Here is a 23225-nt window from a genome sequence, read left to right as displayed (position 1 = left end):
CCTCTCCCAACCCAAGCCAGTCGGACTCTGGTCCACTCATTCAGTCACTCACTAGTGCATTCATTCGTAGACACCCAGGATGGGCCAGCTGCTAGATTGGGGGTAAGGCATCTGAAGTTACGACAGTCCTCCTAAGGAACTCCTGAGTTGGAAGGACACACAGGCAGAGATAAGGGATCTGATGCAGACCTAGGTACTGGGAATCCAGGTGGAAGGTACCTCACTCAGCCTTGGGAAGGGAGACCAGGAGAATGTGTAAAGCACCCAGCAGACGTTGGTGCCCTTGCCTTCCTCCTGCTTTGTGAATTGACACATCGTCCAACCAGCCACCTTTGCTAGTGCATTCACTTCATAATAATGAACTTCTGGGCTGGGTGAGACATTTCACTAGCCCTGATAGATTAGTGAGCCTCACTCTTCTCAGGACTATATTTGCTTCTGTAACATTAAGACGTTCCTGGAAACACAAATGAATGAATGACCCTCGCTGTGGTCTTTTAGTGATCTCAGCTCCCCCTACAGAAAGTCATCCCTTTATTCCCTTAATGAGAGACTCTGTTTTCTTTTTCTTCTTCTTTTTTTTTTTTTTTTTTTTTTTTGTGGTGCTGGGGATCAAACCCAGGGCCTTGTGCTTGCAAGGTGAGCACTCTACCAATTGAGCTATCTCCCTAGCCTGTGTTTTCTTAGAAGAGTAATTCCAAATCTTTTCTTCAAGTTAATAATCCATATTTTATTTCTCATCTGCAGATACTCACATTTCATATTCTCACTCTGGAATATTCTCAATAAATTGAAATTGGCATCTTTTCCTAATACTACTGTAAATAAAAATGTGGAAACTTAGTTCAAAGTCAAACAAGTTTGCATGATGAAACAGATGAATGTACCAGACAAGAGGTCTTTCCACCAGTGGCAGTATACAGAACTCATAATTTTTGCTCTTTGGAGATAAACATTGCATACAGATAAAGAAGTAGGTAACCAGACATCCTGGTGTTAGTGACATCTTTCAAAGAAGTGTTATACAGAGAGAGCCACCTGCACTGTACTGTCCTAAAGTCATTGCCACTGCACAGAAGTCATTTCCACAAGAAAAAAAAAAGTTTTCACCACTATTTAAAAAAAAAAATCAATCATTGATCATTTGTATAAGAAAAAATAAGAGTAGAAAGAGTTGTGATGTGAAGAGCAAAGATTATGATGTTTTCCTTAAGTGATAGTAAGACTATCATCAAACTGAGACTCATAGGATCCTAAATTAGGCATGTGGCTGAGTTTTGAAAAATCCCAATTATTTTGCAGAAACAAAAGCACCTTAAGGTCACATAGTCCAGTCAGTCATTTGACATCTTAGCTACAGTGACATTATCCAGTCCTTTTTCAAAGAGAAAGGATCTTTGGAGTACCATCCAGCACTATTTTCCAGTGCCCCCAATTGGCCCTCTCAAAGCGTACTTCCAAACAAGTCCTTGCTGTGATCTTCTGCCTTCACGGTACACTTTACTCCTTGATTGAATGGATAAGACCATGTTATATACACTGATATTTCAGGCAGGGTTGTTTCAGCTATATATAACAGTAAGTCTAGATTAACAGTGGCAGATAGAACTTTATTCAGAGAGAAGCTTATTTTCCTCTCAAGTGTAAGAAGTTCAGAGCCAGACAGGACATGGAATATCTGGCAGCTCTATCAAACTCAAGCTCTTTCCACCATCCTTCTGCTCTACAACTTTAGTATACAACTTTCCACCTCAAAGGCACCTACTGTCCAAGATGGCTGCTGTTGGAGTGCCAGCCAGCACATCTATATTTCAAAAAGGAAAAAGAATCAAAGTGATTTTCCCCAGTTGTTTTATTTATTTATTTATTTATTTATTTTGTCTTCTTTTCAAGGAGCCTTCCCTGAAGACCCCTCTCAGTAAAATTTCCCCAAAACTCAGTCACATGGATATACTTAGTTTCAAGAGAAACTTGGAAATGTAATTTGTTAAACTCAGTGAGTTGCTATCCCTAACAATTTAGGTATTATGGCATTCAGAAATAAAAAGAGTAGACACTGCATAGGCAACTTGTAGTTTCTCCCTGACAGGGAAATCTCACTTCCATACATCTGCATATTGATGGGAAAGACTGAGAATAGAGCAAGCTGTGCGAGACACGCTGAGAGCTCATGGTAAGTTTGGGATGTCCCTGAGACATCCAAATAGAGCTGCTGAAAAGTGGTAGAGATGGGAGATTGAAGCTGAGGAGAGAGGTCAGGCAGGGCTGTAGACGTAAACTTGAAAGTCATAAAATATAGATGTTCTTTAAAACCACAGACCTGGATGACAATGCCTGGCTAATCAATAGGGAGGAGATGACCAAGGATTAATCCCTTGAGGCTCCAAATTTGAGAACCTGGGAAAAAGAGGTGATGAGGGAGAGAAACAAGATGGAATGGTGCCCCAGACCATGTGAAAAACACATTCCCGGGGGGGGGGGGGGGGGAGGTGAAAAGATGAGAGCATCAATGAATTGACCAATGAGATCAAAGAATTATTATAGTAGAAAGATTTAAAAGAGTGATGGGCAGAAAGTGAGATGCTTCAAATCAAGATTATGAAAGTGGTGCGGTTATTGCTAGTGACAAGACCTAGGGACTAAACACAGGAGAGGGTTGGATGCATGGGCTAGAGGAAGGGAGAGCTGGACATGGGGAGGGTGAGGAGGTGAGGAGCCAGGTGTTACAGGGCTCACCTGTGTAAATTACCACCATTGGTGACAGAAGTAATGGTGGAGAGGAAAGCAGTGATCTAGGTTCTAAGATTTCCCAGAAATAGGGGAGGAAAGTAGAGCTCATAAGTTATTGGCTCATGCTCCCAAGGAGGAAGAAAACCATCTAAAAGCAGTGAGGAAAGGGGTGGCGTGCGACGGGCGTTCTGAGCCATGAGCACCTGCCCTCATCAAGGGCTGCAAGGAGAAAGGAGCCTTCAGCCCACAGCTGAGTTTCAGATGTTACAAGAAGGCAAAGGGGGCATTGGGGTTGTAGCTGTGGTGGAGCACTTGCCTAGCACATGTAAGGCACTGAGTTGGATCCTCAGCACCACATAAAAATCAATAAAAAACAAGAAGGCAAAGGGAATATTCAGAGAAGGGGTCAAGGATATAGGAGGTTTCCTGATGTCAGGGAGGGGGGATTAAGTCAGATGTGTTCAGCACTATCTGGAGCTGAGGGTCCAGGTGCTGACAGGTGTCCCGGAAGGAGGGAGTGTGCACCCAACAGCATCTTACAAGTTCTCACCCCAGCAGTTTGCAGTGGGAAAGTAGGGTCTGCCTTACCAGGAAAGGGATGGAAACGCCCCCCTAAAGTTCAGCCTGGTGTAGGAAAACCTTTCTCACAGGTGTGTCCAAAGACAGAAGGGCCTGGCTGTAAAAGGCCTCTGGGGAAGTCAGGGCCACCAACGCAGGGATGCTCAGATAATGGACAGGATGGCCCCTCCAGTCCCATGTCCACAATTCTGTCCTGGTATCTTTTATTCAGTGTAATGGCAGGCACTGGCTTGCAGTCTACTGAAACCTCCTAAAAACCTGATTTGGCACTTGGTTGAGGCAACACCAGGACTATGGTAGTTCCTAGGTCACAACATCTAAAATAAAAAGATTGTGTATTATTTGATTCAGTTCATAGCCAAATTTTCTTTTAATGTGGTTAAACATAGCAAACAGTGCATTAGATGGTTCCTATAGAGGAAACCTTTAGAGGATGGGAAAAGCTGGGCGTGATGGTGCACACCTGTAAGCCCAGTGTCTCTGGAGGCTGGGGCAGGAGGATTGCAGGTTTGAAGCCAGGCTCAGCAACTTAGCAAGGCTCTCAACAACTTAGTGAGGCTGTAAGCAACTTATTGAGACCATGTCTCAAAGCAAAAAGAACCAGGAATGTGGGTTAGTGGTTAAGCACCCTTGGGTTCAATTCCTGATACCAAAGAAAAAGGGGAAAAAAAGAAAGAAAAGAATGGAAGAAAATTATATTTAGTTACAAATCCAAACTTCTATCATAATAGAAGTTTTAAATCACAAATTAACTTTATTCTTTTTTATTATAAAAGACATAAAGAAATAAAATTATGGACATAAAGAAATAAAAAGGAAATACAACTTAAGGAAAGACAATAAAAGTGAGTCTCCTTTCTACCCCAGATTTTGCTCGTTTCTTAGAGCTAACTTCTTTCATCAGTGTTTTAACATATTCTCTTTTTTAATTCAACCTGGGTATTGTTTATTAATTGTTTCTTGAGATTTTTTCCACATACACACATTTAGGCCTTCCTCATTCTTTTTGACAGCTGCATAGTATCCTGTTCGTTGCATGGCTGTTCCATGGCTGTTCCATGGTGGGTTCAATCAGTCCTCTGTTGATGAACACATAGGGTAATTTAATTTTGTTTATTTACCTAGTTATTACCAGAATGCTAAACAAGCATCCTCATGGCCCTGATAATAAACTTTACTGAGTAGAAAATACACATAAAACACATAAAAAAAATTCCTAGAAATAGAAATGCCTGTTCGAAGAGCATACACATTTCAAGTTTTGAAAGATATTGCCAAATTGCCCTCCAAAATGATTGCACCAATTTATATTCCTGCTAACGGTGCTCGAGAGAGCCTCAAACAGCAAGCTTAAATAAATCCTTTGAAGAAAGATGCATACTGACTTCATTACAAAGCTGATATTCCTTTGTAATGTAACTACCTTCTAATTTACTTGTTTTAGAAACCTGAATATTTACCAAAGTTGAGCTGAAGCCAAGGTACAGTTACAGCTGAAGTATTCGTCCTCTCTGAATTGAGTGGCCAGGCTCTTCCTCCTACACAGAATATTCAGCTCCTGCTGCAGCATGTGCCCCTCTCACCTCCAGGCCACTGAGACTCACTGCAACCTAACCTTCTACTTTACAATTACCAAAACAGGAAGTCCCTGTTGTGCATGGACACCATTTCCAGTATGTGTTATGTTTCATTCATTCCAAGTTTATGGTTTAACTCATTCAGTCCAAACTTTCATGGCCAAGTGATTTTTTTCTGGGCACTTGAACAGTTGCTCTCTGTAAGGTTGGGCTTTATCCCCCCAAAAATAGATGGATTGAGCTCACCAGTTGTTAATCACATGATGTCTTCAGAGATGTATTCTTTCAAGTACATTCCTGGGGCTGGCTCTTAGGAAGACAGCAGCCTAGTCAATGTGCATAATCAACTAACCAACTAGTAACCAGTATTAGGTCTACTGCAAGGACCAAACCAGCTGTGTGGGTAAAGCCCCAGTCTTCCTGAAAACCAGGACCAATGAAGTCTTCTGATATGAATACATCCGGCTTTGCAAACTTCATTGCATCTTATTTTCATGATCTAGACTGTCAGCAGTAAAAGCAGAAAGATTGGACTTGGCAAGTACAGGCAGATTTTGCCACATTGCATATGTAGAAGGTGTTAAATGGCAGCAGAAGGCAAATTGTGGATGCTTCTTTTTGTCTGTTTCTGACATCCCTAGGGCTGAAAATGCTAAGTTGCCTTCATCAGTCAAACTTGAATACTGTTATTACAAATGAATAATTCACACACATACACACACACACACACACACACACACACACACACACAAACAGCTTTCTCTTTTAAAAAAATTTTTTTAAGTGAGAGTGTGTTATACCAGGGGGTTGATGTGTTCGATTAAGCATGGTAAGTCTCTCATGGTTAAATCTGAAATGAATTGAATCATCTCATTTTTAGTCATGGGCCTCTAAGCCTTGAGTTGAGGACTCTAAGTATGTGCTGACATTTCCATTGCAAACCCACATTTCAAAGGTAATTTGTAGTACCAGATTACAATGTAAAGTTGAGGATTAAAAAAAAAACAAAAACAGAAACTAGGAATTTAAGTCCAATTCACAGACACATGAAATCCAGGTGACAACAGATGATATATGTACACAAAATAGTGGCTACCACTGCATAAATTTTTAGCCAAATCTAAAATTTTTCACTACACTTAAATAATTAGGTAATGTGTGAATAAGAATCACAAGAAGAATCAGAAGAAATAATTGTTTCCTTAGGTTCTGCTTTTTTTTACACATAGGTCACAGTAATTATTCAATGCATATTTAATTAGCATCTACTATTTCCTAGGGGCTGTGAACAAATCAAAACTCTCCCCAGATGAATAGATTAATGTCACCACTCATTTGCAAAGAGACCTACCCATGATCAAGTCTTGACAAACTGAGTTGGAAGAGACCTTTTCCAACCATGACGTCAAAGTTGGGTTAAATGTTGGCAGGTCTTCAAATATGAGGTCTGCCTTATTAGTAAAGTGATTGTTTACCTTAGATATCTGCAGGGTTTAAGGGACAGAAACAGAAGGAAGATGTTTAAAGCTTATATCTGGCAGACCCTTCCTGGCTCAGAACTCCAACACTGAGAATCAGACAAACCTCTTTGAAACTTTGTGTGAGCCACATTTGTGTCTCTGTAATACGAAATAGAAAAGTTCAGAAAATTAAGTTCCTAAAGCAATAAAGCTTAGGTGACCTAAAGGATAAAGAACATCAGCTCTCAATCTGTGTCAGTCAGCCAAATTGGCCCTTTTCCTGAAAACACAGTACTCTGCAATCCTGCTGTGAGTTTTTTGGTTGTAAAATTCCAGTTTTTCCTGAACTTGATCAGATATCATTTGTTAAAGAAAGAATATCCAAACAGAAAGACATTAACTCAGACTTAGGAAATTTAACCAAAACATTAACCCAGCAGAGAGGCTGATGAGTTTCCTGGAATGTGCCTCTGAGCTCTCTTCACCACCCGAAAGCCCGAAAGGGAAACTCAGAATAGTTTCCTACAGCCAACAGTTGAAGCACCTCCCCCCATACCCACCCACTCACATCTCCTTTATTTTTTGCAAAAAGGTTGCTATTCTTATAAACAAAGAACCATCTTGGACAGTAAGTTCTAGGGGGACATATACGGCAGCCTTGTGCTCCAGGGCTGTGCATGTTAGCAGGGGAGAGGGTCAGTAAAATATCTATGAGGCTCTGTGACCACTGCCATGACAGGACAGGTGTCAGGATGCTGCAATAGAAGAAAGGGACTCAAGGAAATTTTCCTGAAGAATAACTTGCCTAAAGCAGAATCTCGAAAGGGAGTAAGACAAGCAAGTGAGTAGGAAGCACTCTAAACCACAGGAAGGGTAAACTGGGGGGATGCAGGAGATGAAGCTGAAAACCAGGAGGCTAATTAAGATGCTGAAGCCAACATCCAGGCTGGAAGACTTGGAACAAAAGAGTTCAAAGGTAGAGTAAAAAGAACTTGGCAACTAATTGGATATTGGCAACAGGGAAATCTCTAGGATGGCTGGGAAAATTGGGAGTAGAAAATACAAGCAAAATTCAGATTCCTAGGAAGAAGAACAATGTGTGAAGTTTGGGCATGTTTAGATTATCTGTCAGAGGAACTTCCAAGAGAAAGTGTTCAAAGTCTGCAGGAGAAGAGGGTCTGGACACTCAGGCAATGGTCAACTGGGTCCTCTGGAGAGTAAGTGAGGAGTAAGGAAGAGAAAAATCAGGAGGGAGCCCTGAGGAATACCAACATTTAAAGGGAACTCTTAGGAATTCTTGAAATAGAAGAGGAGAGGTGAGGAATACCAAATACCACTGAGAAATTAAGTCACATAGAGGCAAAAAGTGGCAGAAGACAGATCCCTTGGAGTAATGCTGGCAGGTGCCAGATGCAGAGTTAGTATTATAAAAATGGAGACAAAGAAGTAGAGGCACCAGTAGAGATGGTTCTTTTGAGAGGCACAGCTGCACAGGGCAGGTAAGAAAGGGAAATGCCAGCAGGAAATCTGAAATCAATAAAAAAGCTCCAAAATTGAGAGACTTGATTATGATCATGCTGGGGGAAGGGGGGAATGGGAAGATTGCAGATTGAAGATGACAGATTCCACAAAATTTATGGGGAGATCAGAAATTGAAAACATAAAGAAAAGATAAAATATCAGTCTTTTGGATACCAGCCTTTTCTAAGCATTGGAAATATTTCAAAATATTTGCAAAATCAAGCTTGTATTTCCCAATTACAAGGTGACCCTGCTAGGGAGTATGATAGAACCAATTCATATTTAGACAGATCCATTTGTACGGGGCCACAAATGTCATTCTTAATGAACACCATTAAGGAAAGACTTAATGAAGAGATCCAGTTGCTCCTTTCATTATGCAATGGGTTTAGCCACCAATTGAGATACAATTAATTAATAACAGAAACTACTCTTATGATTGTGTCTAAATAAAATGACAATCAAATTATGTTAATCATCTCTATTATGTGGTTCATTCACAAAGCATTTGTTAAAGACACTTTATCACAATAGTAGCTTAATTTTCATTCATATCATGGCTGTATAATAAATGGTTTACATGATGTTTCACAAAAATTAGAAAAATAATTTGGAAACTATATTTCAAAAACAGATTTAGGGCTAAATTAAAATTCTATGTTCTTAGTTTTTTTGCTTGTTTGTTTAAATTATTATCATTGCTGTTTCTTTTTTAAGAATAGAAATCAAGGCAGCCCCTATTAGATAACATAAACTGTTGCACAAAGACAGTTTGTGGAATGGGAAGAGGCTCTGTGCTCCCCAGCTGCTAGGTGGTATCTCTTACAGAGAAGCTTTCAGTTTTGTTCTCTGAGCATCCAGACCCCTCCCAAAAAGGCCTCTGCCATCAGAAAACAAATCTGAAGTCCTTGTTACTATTCTTTTTTCCACTCCAGGCTATGAACTCCACAAGGGCAGCAAGCAGCTGAATCTACCTTGTTCACCGAATTATGTACCCAGTACATGGCACAAGTTTGCTTAATATTTGCAGTGTGGAAGATTGTTTGTGACTTGTACTGGCTTGAAAGGAAGCTCAGTTTCCCAGGAGAGCTGATTATAAGAAGTTTCACTGCAATCTGGGGGTGTGTGATAAGCCAGACATTATTCTAAGATACGTGTTGAGGGATACCAAGATGGTGGGGAAAAGGTCCCTTCCCCAGAGAAGACTGCCCTCTGGTGGGCAAAGTAAACATGTGAGCTGCAAGCCGACTTGCATTTGAAGTGCCCTGAGAATGATGAATTCCCCACATTCTCTGATGGAAAGGAGGGGTGTGGGTATCCATAGAGAAACCTCAGGTTTTTCTGGCAAAAGAAGCGACCTGGTAAAGGAAGAGGAGCCAAGGCCCAGCTTTCTCTCCCCTGCTCTTTAAAGTGCTCACTGAACCTCCTCTTCTATCACATGAGCTCCTTTCTGCACCCATTATGTTGGCCCTGAACTTGTGCCAAAGAGGGACAACTGATGTGCCCCTCTGCCTTTACCACTAAAGTATAAGTGACTAGTACACCCCATTTTCTTCTATTTACTTCTAGAAAATTCCTACGGTCTTAGGACCCTTAGCTCAATGACAAATAGCACTGGACAGGTACTAGAAGGTGAGCAGTGAGCCCCATGGATTCCTGGGTGAGGAGCATTCCAGGCAGAGGAAACCAGCCAAATGCCATGATTCAGGGACAGGATGGTGCACAGTGTTTTCACAAGGAGCAAGGAGACCAACATGGTTGGAGCAGAGTCAGCAAGGCAAGGGAGTAGGGATGAGGTCAAGGCAATCAGGGAATGCCTCACTGGATGGAATCTTGCAGGTCTTGACTTTCACATTGACTTGGAGAGCCATTCCAGGATTGTGCACAGAGAAGAGAGTACATGATCCACACTACTTACCCCTAAGCGTTCTGGGGTGAGTAGCGTCCTTGAGCTTGAGGGGAGAAGAGGTAAGGGTAGAGGGGTACCCTCAGACCAGACAAATTGCCCCCAAGAGACTTGTTGCTGGTGGAGCCCAGGGGTAACCTGCTAAGGAAAAAGAAGTGGACAGCCTCTGAAATATTTTGAAAATAGACACACCAGAGTCGTTGATTGATAGCATGTGGAAAGTAGAAGAAAGAGGAGTCCAGGATGACCCTGCAGTGCCACATCACTTCCATCGCCTTGTCACAGTGACAGTGGCCTGTCTGCTGATCTGAGTCTGAAGAAAAGGTAAATTCAGGTGCACTTCTGCCTTTGAAGCTACCTGGGAAGCCACAAACTTCAGAGAAAGACAGGACAGGCAGACTGAAAACACAAAAATAGATCTTAAAAGACTTATTTTCAAACTTTCCCTTCTGTTTCATTTTTTGCTTTTTTCTCCCAAACCACAGGCTGCACACGGAGGGGTATGTGGTAGCTCCCTTTGCATCTATCTCTTTTGTCCCTTTTTTTTTTTTTTTTTCTTTTCTGTGTTGCTGATGCTCCAGAATGTTCCACAGCAGCCTGGAGTTAATCAGATCACCAAACCAAAGGGTTCTTTTTGCCTACTACAGGCTTGGTGGAAAAGATGTGAAGGAATGTATAAGGGGCTGTTTTAATTAATTAACAGCAAAACAGAAGTCAAATTATTTCCTTTGAGTGAACAGACCCTCCAAAGGATTTTTTGCACTGCAGAATGGGATTCTGTTTCATCTCAGAGTGATTTGGTCAAAGATTTTGATTGCCAGTTGTTTTTCTAAATTCATTCTTATTCACATTGGGCCTTTATGCTTTGATCTTTTCCTTGCACGCTTCCTTACCACCCCCTCAACACACACTCCTCTGAGGACACTCAGCTGGTACTCTTGCAAATTTCAGACCAAGCTAATCTATATTAAAATTATACACTAGGTTTTGACGTAGGTGCCTCACGATTTGAGCAGAGTTTGCTATTTCTGAGATTTCTAAGTATACAAATATCTGTAGCTATATAAAAATTCAACACCTTAAGGATTTACACCACAACAGAGCATATTTTTTAAGGTAGCCTTAAAACATGTTAAAAATCGCTCATTCGTTCACCTTAAAAAGTACTAAAAAAAAAAAAAAAAAACCTTGATTCCTTATCACCGAGCACAAAAAGTTGCACAAATGTTCCTTAGATCAGTTCTTCTGTGCCATCCTTTACAGCAACCTGGCATCTGTGCCTAAAATTTGGAGCTGATTTTTGAAGATTCTGTGAAATCTGAGCACCAATCCTACAAAGTCTTAGTATGTTACTAGGTCTGGATGTGGCTGATTCTCCAGTCCTGGATACATGGACTAGAAGAAGAGAAAATAACAATAGTCCTCCTAAAGCAGTTTGGGGCCTTACCACCAGTGCCCTTGAGTTTTTTGTTGATTTGTTTCTCTTTTCCTTCTTATTGACAGTTTTTCCATACTACACACTGTGATGTGCCCTTTCCACACGTTTTTTCTTTTGTAGACTTATGTTTAACTCATGAGCCAATACCCTTGGAAACCCCAGTTCAGAAATGAGAAAAATGATCAGAATTATGCAGGAGCATGCCAAAAATCACCCAGCAGAACTTGGGCTTGGACTCAGACCTGCCTGCCTCTGAATATCTTCCATCTAACCACAATACTGTGCTGTCCCCACCACATACATCCTGCTTGCTCTCCCCAGCTTGTGACTTGGAGCAGAACAGGTCCTCCAAGTGCCATGTCTCCCTACCCCAAGACAAGAGGGTCATTTTGAAAACCACAGGTTCTGTGCTGGTTTCTGCCCCAGAGACTTCATCCTCATTCTTGTCCTGTGAGCCTCATACTTGGCATTTCTCAGAAGCTACCCCAGAGTGTCCACAGGTTGTCCACAGGGCTGGAACGAGCATACCACCTTCCAGGAGCATGTGTGTGTGCTGAATTCTGAAGGTCAGCCCTCGATTGCTGCCTTTCTAGAAACTAATCTCCAAGAGGAACTCCTTTCAGGCTATAGAGCAGTATCATCAGCACTTAGAATGTAGAATGGTTGTCAGTTCACGATAGTAGGGAAAAACAATGGTCAGGAAAAGAAGCTGAAAGGAAGAAGTTGAAATCTAGGGAAAATGTAGTTCTCCCACCAGTCTCAACTGCGTTGCCTTTTGCACATAGGAATCCCAAGAGAAAGCAAACAAGGTGAATCCCTTCTCCTTTTCAACAACAGAGGAAATCTGAGATGCTGCTACAGTGGAAAAAAAATATTAACACAGTCCAAAAACCCTATCTGACCTGAAAAACGCTTGAGAAGTTACAAAATCCCAGTTTTAGAACCTTTTCCTACTATGTTCACATAGTTCTTCTTTGGAGAATTTAGGAAAACCCACCCTATGTGTTAACAACACTGCACTGAAGGAAACTTCTAGCAGAGTAAGTAAGCTGTACCCTTACAATTTCAGGTTCCCTTTTTTAAACATTTCTCTCTGGCACACACCTAAGCTCTGAAAAGATTCTTGTAACCACAAACAATAGGCAATTCGCTAGTTTCTAGAGATATGTTCTCTGCCCCCTTCTTGACTTTAGGACTTTGTTTGGATTGGGTTATCTCAGGTTTTATTTCCACAGGCTTGTTTCCTCTTCTGAATTCTTTCCTACTATATTATTATTATTTTATATATAATTTTAAAATAGCAAATGTTGATCATCTTTATTTCATAGAGCTGCAGAATGATCTAAGTTCAAAGAACAACCCTGACACCAAAGAGTGGGTTTGTGAGAAGCGTCATCTCCAACGACATTTCAGAATCTCCTTTTTACTTTCTAGTCTGAAAATCATGTGCTCTGGGGACTTGTTGGAATTGCCTTCCATGGGGAGTAACCCTTCTTTAGGCATAAGGTTGCAGAGTTACTGAAGACCACTCTTATGATCTGTTTGGGCCTCAGAAAAGTCTAGATCTGGCAGCCAGACAAGTGCCTCGCCTCTGCACCGCTTGGGCACCTCCAGGCATCTCAACCCGTGTCCCCACTCCTTCCTGTTTTCCTTCTTTTTCTCTTTTTTCTTTCTTCCTTGCTCTCTTACCACCTCTGTTTCCTAGCCTTGTTTCCCTTCCCTTTTCTTCCTAGAGTTTACCCAGGAGATTAAATAGAAACAACCAAATTCAAACTACCTCCCAGGTTGTTGCCCTCAGGCTGACCTTCAGCAATCCTCAAAGATGGATGCCATGCCCACCTCCCCATCCTTCCTTCTCCTCCCTTCTGCAGCCCACACGGCAGACTGACCTGCATTTTCTGTGTACGGTATTTCCCTCGATGCTGCCTTTGAGAACACACCCTGGGCTGCACATTCTTTGCCTAGAGGTTGCCTTGGTGTAGTAAGGTGTCTAGCTTCATGGCTAATGGAACCATGAGCAGAAAGACCCTACCTTTGCCACCTTCACCCGTGGAGCTTACAGGTTCTGTTACTCCCAACCAGTCATACACGTCACCACTGCAACCACATACCATGATTTCCATTCATGGGAGGGAAAGGTAGTGGATACCAACCTACCATGTTCCATCCTAGGAGGACAGCCTCTCCAGGAGGAACATTTTTTGGTTTGGTTTGGTTTGGTTTGGTTCTAACTAGAAAAATGGAATGGGAAGCCCTGTTAACATGCTGCTAGGGAACACAGCCAACTAAAACTGCCTCATGGGAAAATTACAGGGGTCATGGCATTTTGAAGAACTCATCAAATCTGAATGATCGGTTGTTTTAAAATGAGAATCATTTGCACCTTGGGTGTTCCCAAGGAAGAAAATCAAAGATAAAAGAAGACAGAGAAATGTGCTTTCTCCCCAAGCTACATTTTTGCATGCTAATTTTCTGTGCTTGTTGCATGCCTTTACCCTTTGTGTCAATAACGAAGAAGATGTGTTCCACTTGTGGCACAGCTGCTTAAAATGATTGTTTGGGGAGGGTATTTTTCTAGCGCCTTTCCTAAAGAATCTCAGCACCAGCATTACTTGCCATGCTTGGGTGATCAATCTTTGCTTTAAATCCCCAAATGGAACCAGTTGCCTCCTTAGTGCTTTAAATGCAGCAGACTTGGCTGATCTGGAAAGCTCAGGGATGCCTGTTCTAACTCATTTAAAAACTGCAATGTTAATTGTGATAAAAGCTTGAAAGTCAACATCAAATCAAAGGACTCCCAGGCTTGGCATTTCTTCCTAACCCATTGTCAAAAGCTGATGTGGGATGAGCATTTAATTCCGGAGAAATGTCTGTGCCTCCAGAGCAGCTCTGTTCCTTTACACCTGTTTTGGACCTCCGCAGTAGGGAAAGTTTTAGTGATGCTTGATGCTTTGGATTATTTGTAAGCAATGGGAGGGGAGGGAAGAGGTCCAAGTCACACCTTTCATCCAAGCTCCTGCAGCTTGAGGTCCTCAGAGAACCAGGCTGACGATCCCACACAGGTAAGAAATTATGGGTCCTGCAGGTCACAGGGCATTAGGTTGGACAGGATGGTGTGGTCACTGCAACAGGGCAGCAGAACTGAAGAAGGCATGTCCTTTTCCAGGAGTCCCCCTTTACCACCAGACTCTATCTTCCTCTCACTTTGTCTCCTTCCCACCACTCTCTCTTGCTTCAGGGAGGTTCAGAGAAAAGGCCTCAATTCTCCACAAGATCGCCAAGAAGAAATGCCAAGTGGATGAGAACGAGAGGCAGAATGGGGCTGCCAATCACGTGGGTAAGTACAAGGAGACCCCATCTCATTCCCTTCCTTGGGGCAGGGAGGGGAGCGGAGAGGCAGGGCGGAACATGGGCACCACTCACTCAGTGCCCACATAGACCCCTGAGGTCAGCCCTGTCCTGGACATGGACCCCTCTTCCCCACATGGATCCATGGCAGGAAAAGACACAGTGTGTCACCAATAACTCTAGAAGTTGAAGGAGAGTAAATTGATTCTAGCCAACTCCCAGTCAGGCACTACCCTTCAGGAGTAGAAAATGGCTTCACTTCATGGTTTCCACGTAAAGGAGACGCACACACAAGCGTCATCTAATAACCAAAAGTGAGGATCCTCCCTCTGAAATGTCAACCAGATTTTATACTTAGGACATTGCTTGCAGCACATCCATTAAATTACCACTTGGTCACTCCCTGTGTGACAGAGCACCTTTGGGTCGAGACCATCTCTTCTTTCTCAAGAATTCAGTAGTACCAGCCCAGGTCTCTTTTGGCTGACTTTTCCAGAGCTCCTCTGTGTGACCAGATTGTGACATTCAGGCATCTTATTTTAACTTGGAACATGATGTTCCTCCTCTCCTGTCTGTAACTGTAATACAGTTCTCTAATTCTAAATTCAAACTAAATTTAACCTAATCTGGATCTATGCTATAAACGAAGCTATTGCCCAAGTAACTAAAATTATCTGCAGACAAAATTCAAGTGTTGTACTCAAAATACATGACACTCTGTAGAAGAACCTTTCCCTCTCCTTTTATTCTGACTTGTAGCTCAGGGAAATTTTTGGACAAGAAACAGTCAATATTTGATTGGGTATGAAAAGAAAAACTGAACAAAAATAGGCTAAAATGTTAACAATGGAGATATCTTGAAGTCAGGACTAAGAACTGTATATTTTGTCTGCTTCTTTATGCTTCTGTGAACTTGGACACTTTTTTTTATTCAGAATAAGTGTATTTTGCCTTTGTATTATAAAAATGTAAAACCATGCTACAAAAATCCATTGCCCAGGATAAGTTATGCTTTGTAATATTCAAGTTCAATTATATAATCTATTTTTTCTTCTCCCCTTGATTTCTCTTTTGTGGAATGATGTTCCTTGGAGTAAAAGACTTAGATGTCTGGGCTCCGGCTTGTCTTCCTCCTATTGAATGGTGACCCTTAGGTGTGGATTGAATCTTCTCTGAGGAGGTGGGACACAGAGCTCCAAGGAGCCTTGCAATGTCGATTGGGTCTGTGAATGACTTTGTAACTAAAAAATAGTGTGTGTCTAAAATCCAAGCTTTCAAAGTTAAGTCCAAGATTTATTTTTATCTTTTCCTTGGTGACAAAACCTCCACCTGCAGTGTGAAAGTACTTCCTAAGCTAAGATGTGCATCCTCGAGTTAGGTGTTAGGCCTGGTGGGTGGTTTCACGTCTATCCCTGGATGCTTTTATTCCCCTTTGGTATCCAGAATCCTGTGTCGCTAGGAGCAAGTTTGGCCATGGCAGGCAGACCCTGAGGGCTATCACTTCAGCCAGTACACCCCCCCAAACAGGGTTTTAATACTCCCCAAAGTACTTAGTAATCAAACATACGTAGATAAAGAGGCACAACCACACACCACAAGACATGCCTCCAAATCACTGTCACTGTTAAAAACATGGACAGATAAAATAAAATTGAGTTTCTATGGCTTTCCGTATTTAAATCTACTTATACCTCTGTATGCCACAACTAAAGGCACTTCTTAGATTTTCAGTATTGGGCAGCTTCAAAAACAACAATTTTTATGTACCTTTCAAATTATTTTCTTCTCTATGAATATCAGAAACCTTTAGTTCTTCTGAAGTTACTAGAAAAAAAATTTTTGATACCCCATGAACAGTGTGATCCTGCTTGTACCTGACACTGGTGAGCCTTTGGAAGTTTCTAGCAGCCCGAACAGTGCACCGCACAGCCTCATTCTCTCCTGAAGCCGGGGGCTTGACCCCACACAGTGTGTGGTTCCAATAGGAACCTTTTTATTTTCTTCCCACTAAAGTCCCAGTTGACCCCAGCGGTGCTTGACCACTGATCACCTGGAGGTGTTTCTCTTAGTCCTAGAAAAAAAAATCTAGTAAAAGGTAGGCACTGTAATGGGGCTCACATTCTTTTGTTGTTGTTTTTTTTTTTTTAATTGTAAACAAATGGGATACATCTTGTTTCTCTGTACATGAAGTAGAGGCATACCATTTGTGTAATCATACATTTACCTAGGGTAATAGTTTTTGATTCATTCTGTTATTTTTTTCTCCCCCCCCACCCCTCCCAACCCTCTTTTCCCTGGGACTCACATTCTTTGTCTCTGCTTTCTTGTTCTGCACCAGGCACTATGCCAAGTGCTTTATATGCATTTTCTTATTTAATCTTTACAGAAATGCCCTGTAGTCATGGTGTTGTGGGTGGAAGTAGCAGTAGTAGTAGTAATAATTGTAATACTATTAGCATCACCTCAATTTCAGTTGAGGAAATTGAATCTCAGAGAGGTTAAGTCACTTGCTAAGGGGTCACAAGCAGCATAAGTTGTAGAGTGAGGTGATGAACACAGGCCTGTCTGGTTCCCAGTGTCACAGAGTCCCAGTGTTCAACCATAACCCTCAAGTCACTTCTCAACTCTTGGAGGAAAACTTGTCTTTGTACTTGCTGACCCAGGGCTCCACTGTAGCCAACCACTCCCTCACTCAGGACTTGGGCCTCTCTGGCTTGCCTGGCTCGCCTTTGCCTGGCCTGCAGTGGGCTGCTCGGGTGAGAGATGTGCTCAGTAGCATTCTCCAGGCATGGTGAGAATGGCCAGCTTGCCAAGCCTGTCTTCCCAGTGAACACCAAGGCACTGGCCGCGTTTCTGCTCCCAAAGCCTGAGAGAAGTAGCTGAAGGCACTAGGCCTTGGAGATCCAGCAGTTGAAGCGCCCACTTCACAGGTAAGGTTGCTGAAACCCCGAGGAAGGAGAAGACTTGCCTAAGACAACAGCTCATAGTGGCAGAGGAGCCAGGTGCCCAGGGCAGTGTGCAAGATCCCACTGTGAGAAAACACTGAGGGACGTGGTCCAGAGGGTGAACAACAGTGTGTGGTTGGGTGTGGCTTTGGTCATTAAATGTCTGCATTTGTGTTTTGAATGGCTAGTTTGCCTCTGTTAGAGAGGGACATGCCATGGGCCCTGAGGACCACAATGTGGCTCAGTGGGGCAGCCCTTGCCTAGCATGTACAAGGGCCTGGGTTCCATCCCCAGCCCCAAAGAAAAAGGAAAGGAAAGGTAGCTTTCCCAGGGTTGAAGGGCACACAAGCTGACATCGTGCCAGTGCAAACCAAAGCCCAGTCAAGGAACAGGGAGAGCAGGATGCTAGAAGGCACGGGGAAGGGCAATGGTAAGGCCCTTGCCAGTTGGCCCATGCCAGCCCCAGACCCCAGACACCACCATCTTCTCTCTGGCCCAGCATTGTGGGATGCTCTTTTTCAATGTCGCACTTTACCGCCATTGATTCCATTGTTTTCTTTATGCATGTGTTTAAATTGTGTCACAGAAAAAATCGAACTTCCAAATAGCACAAGCACGGAAGTTGAAATGACACCATCCAGCGATGCTTCGGAACCTGTACAAAACGGAAATCTCTCCCACAGCATTGAAGCTGCAGAAGCCCAGGTAAGGCCTCTTTCCATTGCTCTTCTGGGCTGCTGCTCTTACTGATGTCAGGGCCTAGAAGCACAAGCCCTGCATCCTCCCTGGAGGCCCCAGCTCCTAGTTGGGTGGACACCAAGTAGGGTCTTATTCATCCTGGTGTGTGTTTCCCACCCCAGGGACCCACATGTGTCAAGCCCTACATGTATGGAATGAACACATACATTCTCTAAGCCACTGTTCCTCAAGGAGAAGTTGGAAGACATCTCCTGGAGATAAAAATGCAGATCTTAATGTTTGATACAAAGTTTGGCAGCTACTGCCGTGTAATCCTTTCTCTGTGCCTTTAAGGTCAGAGTTAAACATCAGAGAAACCATAGTCATCCTGCTTCCTGAAGTGAATCCCCTTTGGGTCTCCCTATCCCTATATGGGAAATGAATACTCTCTGACCCAACCCAGTGTTCACTGGCACAACCAATTGAGATGTTCCTCCCATAGGAGTAATACCTAATGTTTATCAAACACTCACTACAGGCCACAGTTTTGGCACTGGCACTTTATGTACATTATTCCCTTTCCACTTCACAGCTTAAGGTGTGGGCATTAGTGTTTTGGTTTTACTAGTTGATGAAGCTGCCACTTGAGGAGATGAAGTAGTTAGTTGCTGTCACCTAGCTTGCAGGCAGTGAGCTGAGATTTGATCTCAGGAGCATCTAAATGCAGCACCTGGACCATTCCCATCATGCAACACAGCCTCTGAACCACAGTTGCTCAAAAAATAGGCAGAATCATAGTGACATTTGTTAGATTTCTGGAGTTGCCCAGCAAAGTCAATGCTGCTATCCCAGAATTGCACTTTGAGTAGCATTAGCCTAACATTTGAAACCCACTCTCTCTCTCTCTTTTTTTTTTTTTTATGCACATGTATTTTTATATTTTGCGGGGGGCAGGGTGGTAAATGCCTAAGAGTCAAATGCCTGGGTCATTGGGTAGGGGTATGTTTAGTTTAGTTTTGTTTTTATTTTGATTCATTGTACACAAATGGGATACAACTGTTGTTTCTCTGGTTGTACACGAAGTAGAGTCACACCATTTATGTAATCATACATGTACATAGGGGTAATGATGTTTGTCTTATTCTATTATTTTTCCTTCCCTCTGCCCCCTCCCCACCCCTCACTTTCCTCTATACAATCCATCCTTCCTCCATTTTTGCCTCCCTCCCTCCTCCCATTATGGATCATCATCCATTTATCAGAGAAATCATTTGGCCTTTGGTTTTTGGGGATTGACTTATTTCACTTAGCATGATATTCTCCAACTCCATCTATTGGCCTGCAAATGCCATAATTTTATTCTTCTTTATGGATGAATAATATTCCATTGTGTATATATACCACAGTTTCTTTATCCATTCATCTATTGAAGGGCATCTAGGTTGGTTCCATAATCTGGCTATTGTGAATTGAGCAGCTATGAACATTGATGTGGCTGCATCACTGTAGTATGCTGATTTTAAATCCTTTGGGTATAGGCCAAGGAGTGGGATAGCTGGATCAAATGGTGGTTCCATTCCAAGTTTTCTGAGGAATCTCCACACTGTTTTCCAGAGTGGGCTTCACCAATTTGCAACCCCACCAGCAATGTATGAGTGTACCTTTTTCCACACATCATCACCAATACCTATTGTTGCTTGTATTCTTGATAATCGCCATTCTAATTGGGGTGAGATGGAATCTTAGGATAGTTTTGTTGAACATTTTTTCATATATCTGTTGATTGCTTGTAGATCTTCTTCTGTGAAGTGTCTGTTCATTTCCTTAGCCCATTTATTGACTGGGTTATTTGTATTCTTTGTGTAAACTTTTTTGAGTTCTTTATAGATTCAGGAAATTAGTGCTCTATCTGAAGTGTGAGTGGCAAAGATTTTCTCCCACTCTGTAGGCTCTCTCTTCGCATTGCTAATAGTTTTCTTTGCTGAGAGAAAACTTTTTTGTTTGAATCTATCCCAGTTGTTGATTCTTGCTTTTATTTCTTGTGCTATGGGAGTCCTGTTAAGGAAGTCTGGTTCTAAGTCGACATGATGAAGATTTGGACCTACTTTTTCTTCTACTAGGTGTTGGGTCTGTAGTCTAATTCCTTGATCCATTTTGAGTTGAGTTTTGTGCAGGGCGAGAGATAGGGGTTTAGTTTCATTTTGCTGCATATGGATTTCCAGTTGACAGAATTTTCCCAATGAGCTGAAAAGTTGCTCACAAATAGAAACCAGATCACAGCCAAAATATTCCAGCACTCTCTTCTCCTTGATACCAGGAAGTGCTCTGCTGTAGAAGGAGTCCATACTGTTTCAGAAGAAAACATGTTGATTATTGCCTGCTGTCCTTATTTCCTGATAGGATTTGTGAGGAAAATTTCTTCATTTAAAGGAAAAGGACAAAGAGGCTGCTGCTCTTTCTGCCCTTGTCTCCCCTGCCTTCCAGGCGCCTGGCCCTCCTGCCCAGAGCCCTGTAGTCCCTCCGCATTAGTCCAAGAGTGAGCTGGCAGAGCAGCTTATGTCCACATGGATAAGCAGCATGTGGCAGCAGGAGGCAGGCCCCAAGGACATCTGGCTGCCCTTGGGGCTGGCACAGTCACAGGTGTGCAGAGGGCAGCCTCATCACCATGCCTGTCCATCTGGCTGGCAGAGGGACATCTGTGCCCCTGCTAGGGAGGCCCTTGCTGCAGGGGAGGGAGAGAATCTCAGCTGACAGAGAGGACACTGAGCAGAGTTGGGCTCCCCGGGCCCAGCGCAGGGACTCAGGGCAGGTCTGTGCAACACGCTGGTACCCTCAGACCTCAAGAGCAAACAGACCTTCAAAGAGCCATCCCACCATGGCTGACTGCAGGATGGCCTGGTGGTGGATTCCAGATCTGCCATGGGGAACCCACAAACCTCACTGAGCTTTAGTTTCCTCACTGAGGTAATTATAAGGACTAAATGAGATAATATAAGAAAGCACTTAGCACAGAGATAGAGGCTAAACCGTCCCTTATGTGCTCATACTTGACATTTAAACACCATTCAAGGTGCCCCTTTCCTGAAGAAGTTTGTTGTAGGTATTGAAAAGGTTTTGTGTATATGTCTGATGTTTGATATTCAGGATATAAATAAATCAACCAATAAGCATTTGTGATCCATAACTGTTTATGGCCTGGTGAGATCATGGAGGTCTGTACAAAGTGCTCTGGGAGCTGACAGGGAAGAAATTGACCCTAGCTCAGGAAGGTATAAAAACTCCCAACACCTGATCAGAAAATTTTGTTTGTTCATTTGCGTCAGACAACGTACTAGGCACTGGGATGTCCATGTGTCCCGGCAGAATCAGGACTGTAAATATAAACCAGTATGATTACAGATGCCACATGGACCATGGAGAAAACAAAGTGTGAGGGGGCTGTCCCTGGAAGGTGGGGGAGGCCCCTCAGAGGAGGGGGCATTCAAACTGACACTGCACCTCCGAAAGGAGCCAGCCAGAAGGGCAGCACCCACAAAGGCAGAAATGGATGTGGCTAGCTTGAGGAACAGAAAAACTTGTGTGACTGGAGAGGAGGAAGGAAGGAAGGAAGGTGGTGGGGAGCAATGACGTCAGAGAACAGGTGGGCCTAGCTAGCGAGCTTTGGAGACCAGAATAGGGGAGCTGTGAAGGACTCGAACGGCAGCATCAGATGTTTCATAGGAAGTTTGTTCTTTTAGAAGGGTCAAGAAGGAGCCAGAATAGAAAACAAAGGGGTTCCGGGAGGCAAGGTAAGAACCTGCTGGTCCTGAGATTGGCTTGCTGGCACATGGGTCAAATCTGGCCTGTAGCCTGTCTTTGTATGACCCATGAGTGGCTTTTACATTTTTAAAACATCTTTTTAAGAAGGAAGCAACAGCAGCATATGTAACAGAGACCATATGGAACTCAAAGCCTGAAATATTTACTGTCTGGCCCTTTATAGAAAAAAAAAAAAAGCTGTCCATTCCTAATATAGACCATCTGCAGTCTTTAAAGAAAGAGAGGAAAATAAGATGAAGAAATGGGAAAACTCTTCGTGTTCTGATTTGGAATGATCTTCAATACATGTTGTTAAGTGAAAAGGGCAACATGCCAAATTGTATTCTAGACCATAGGATAGTAGAGTATACTATGTTTGCATACTGAAAAAGGAGGGAAATAGTGTATAAGCATTTGATTGGGGTGCTATTGTAAAAACTAATCATGCAATTACCTCCAGAGCAGGGGCCTGTGCAACAGGGAACTTACGTGAGAGGCTCCTCAATACACACCCTCTGTGGCTTTGAATTTTGAACCAAATAACTGTGTTGCCTATTCCAAAAAAGTAACAACAATTAAAAAAGTGGGTGAAATTAAAACAGAATCAGTGTTTTTAATCATTGAAGCAGAGACTCTGGAGACAGACCATTTGAGTTTAAATCCTAGTTCTTCTCTTGACCAGCTGTATGACCTTGCACAACTTACCTAATCTCTCTGTTGTCCATTTTTCCTCTGTGAAATAGACACAGCAGCATCTATCATAGCAATCTTGTGAGGGTCGATTGCTCCTAGAACAGTTTGGTACACAGTAAGCTCGGTGTTGGTGTTTGCTATTATTAGGAGTACTTAGGAAAATCTTTTTTAAATGGCTATTAAGTAGCCCAGCGGACAAGGCTTTAGACCAAGTGTTGGTGGTGGAGTGAGTAGCAGGGCAGATTTAGAGCTATTTCTGAGCCAGAATTGAGAAGAGTTGGTAATAAATTGGTCACAGTAGTCAACAAGAAAAGAAGGCTGTAGACGGTGCAGAGGTTTCAAGGCAGGGAAAACTGTGCGGTGGGGTGAATTAGGGCCAGGACTCCAGAGTCAGAAAAAAGATGTGCAGCAGGAACATTCAGGCCACCTGAAGCATAGCCCCTGCAGAAGTGACTCAGTACTATGTGTTCTGTTAGTCTTATTTATTTCCAAGTTGTATTTTTATCGAGCTACATGATGAATGAGGGGTGTATCCCAACTCTATTAATGGAA

At 42.7% G+C, this 23225-nt stretch overlaps 1 protein-coding gene across 5 annotated transcripts in view; it reads left to right on the top strand.

Moving 5' to 3' along the window:
• The window catches only part of SLC24A2 (solute carrier family 24 member 2), a 224987-nt gene that overhangs the window by 169913 nt on the left and 31849 nt on the right, over positions 1-23225 (top strand). For all 5 annotated transcript variants that reach the window (XM_079113191.1, XM_079113190.1, XM_079113192.1 and 2 more), the window contains 2 exons: positions 14450-14548; positions 18091-18209. In XM_079113191.1, coding sequence (XP_078969317.1) covers positions 14450-14548; positions 18091-18209 — 218 coding nt within the window. The remainder of the gene's footprint in view (positions 1-14449; positions 14549-18090; positions 18210-23225) is intronic.

This window comes from Sciurus vulgaris (assembly GCF_902686455.1).
Source record: "Sciurus vulgaris genome assembly, chromosome: 15".
Lineage (NCBI taxonomy): Eukaryota > Metazoa > Chordata > Mammalia > Rodentia > Sciuridae > Sciurus > Sciurus vulgaris.
This window is presented reverse-complemented; position numbering and strand designations above follow the sequence as displayed.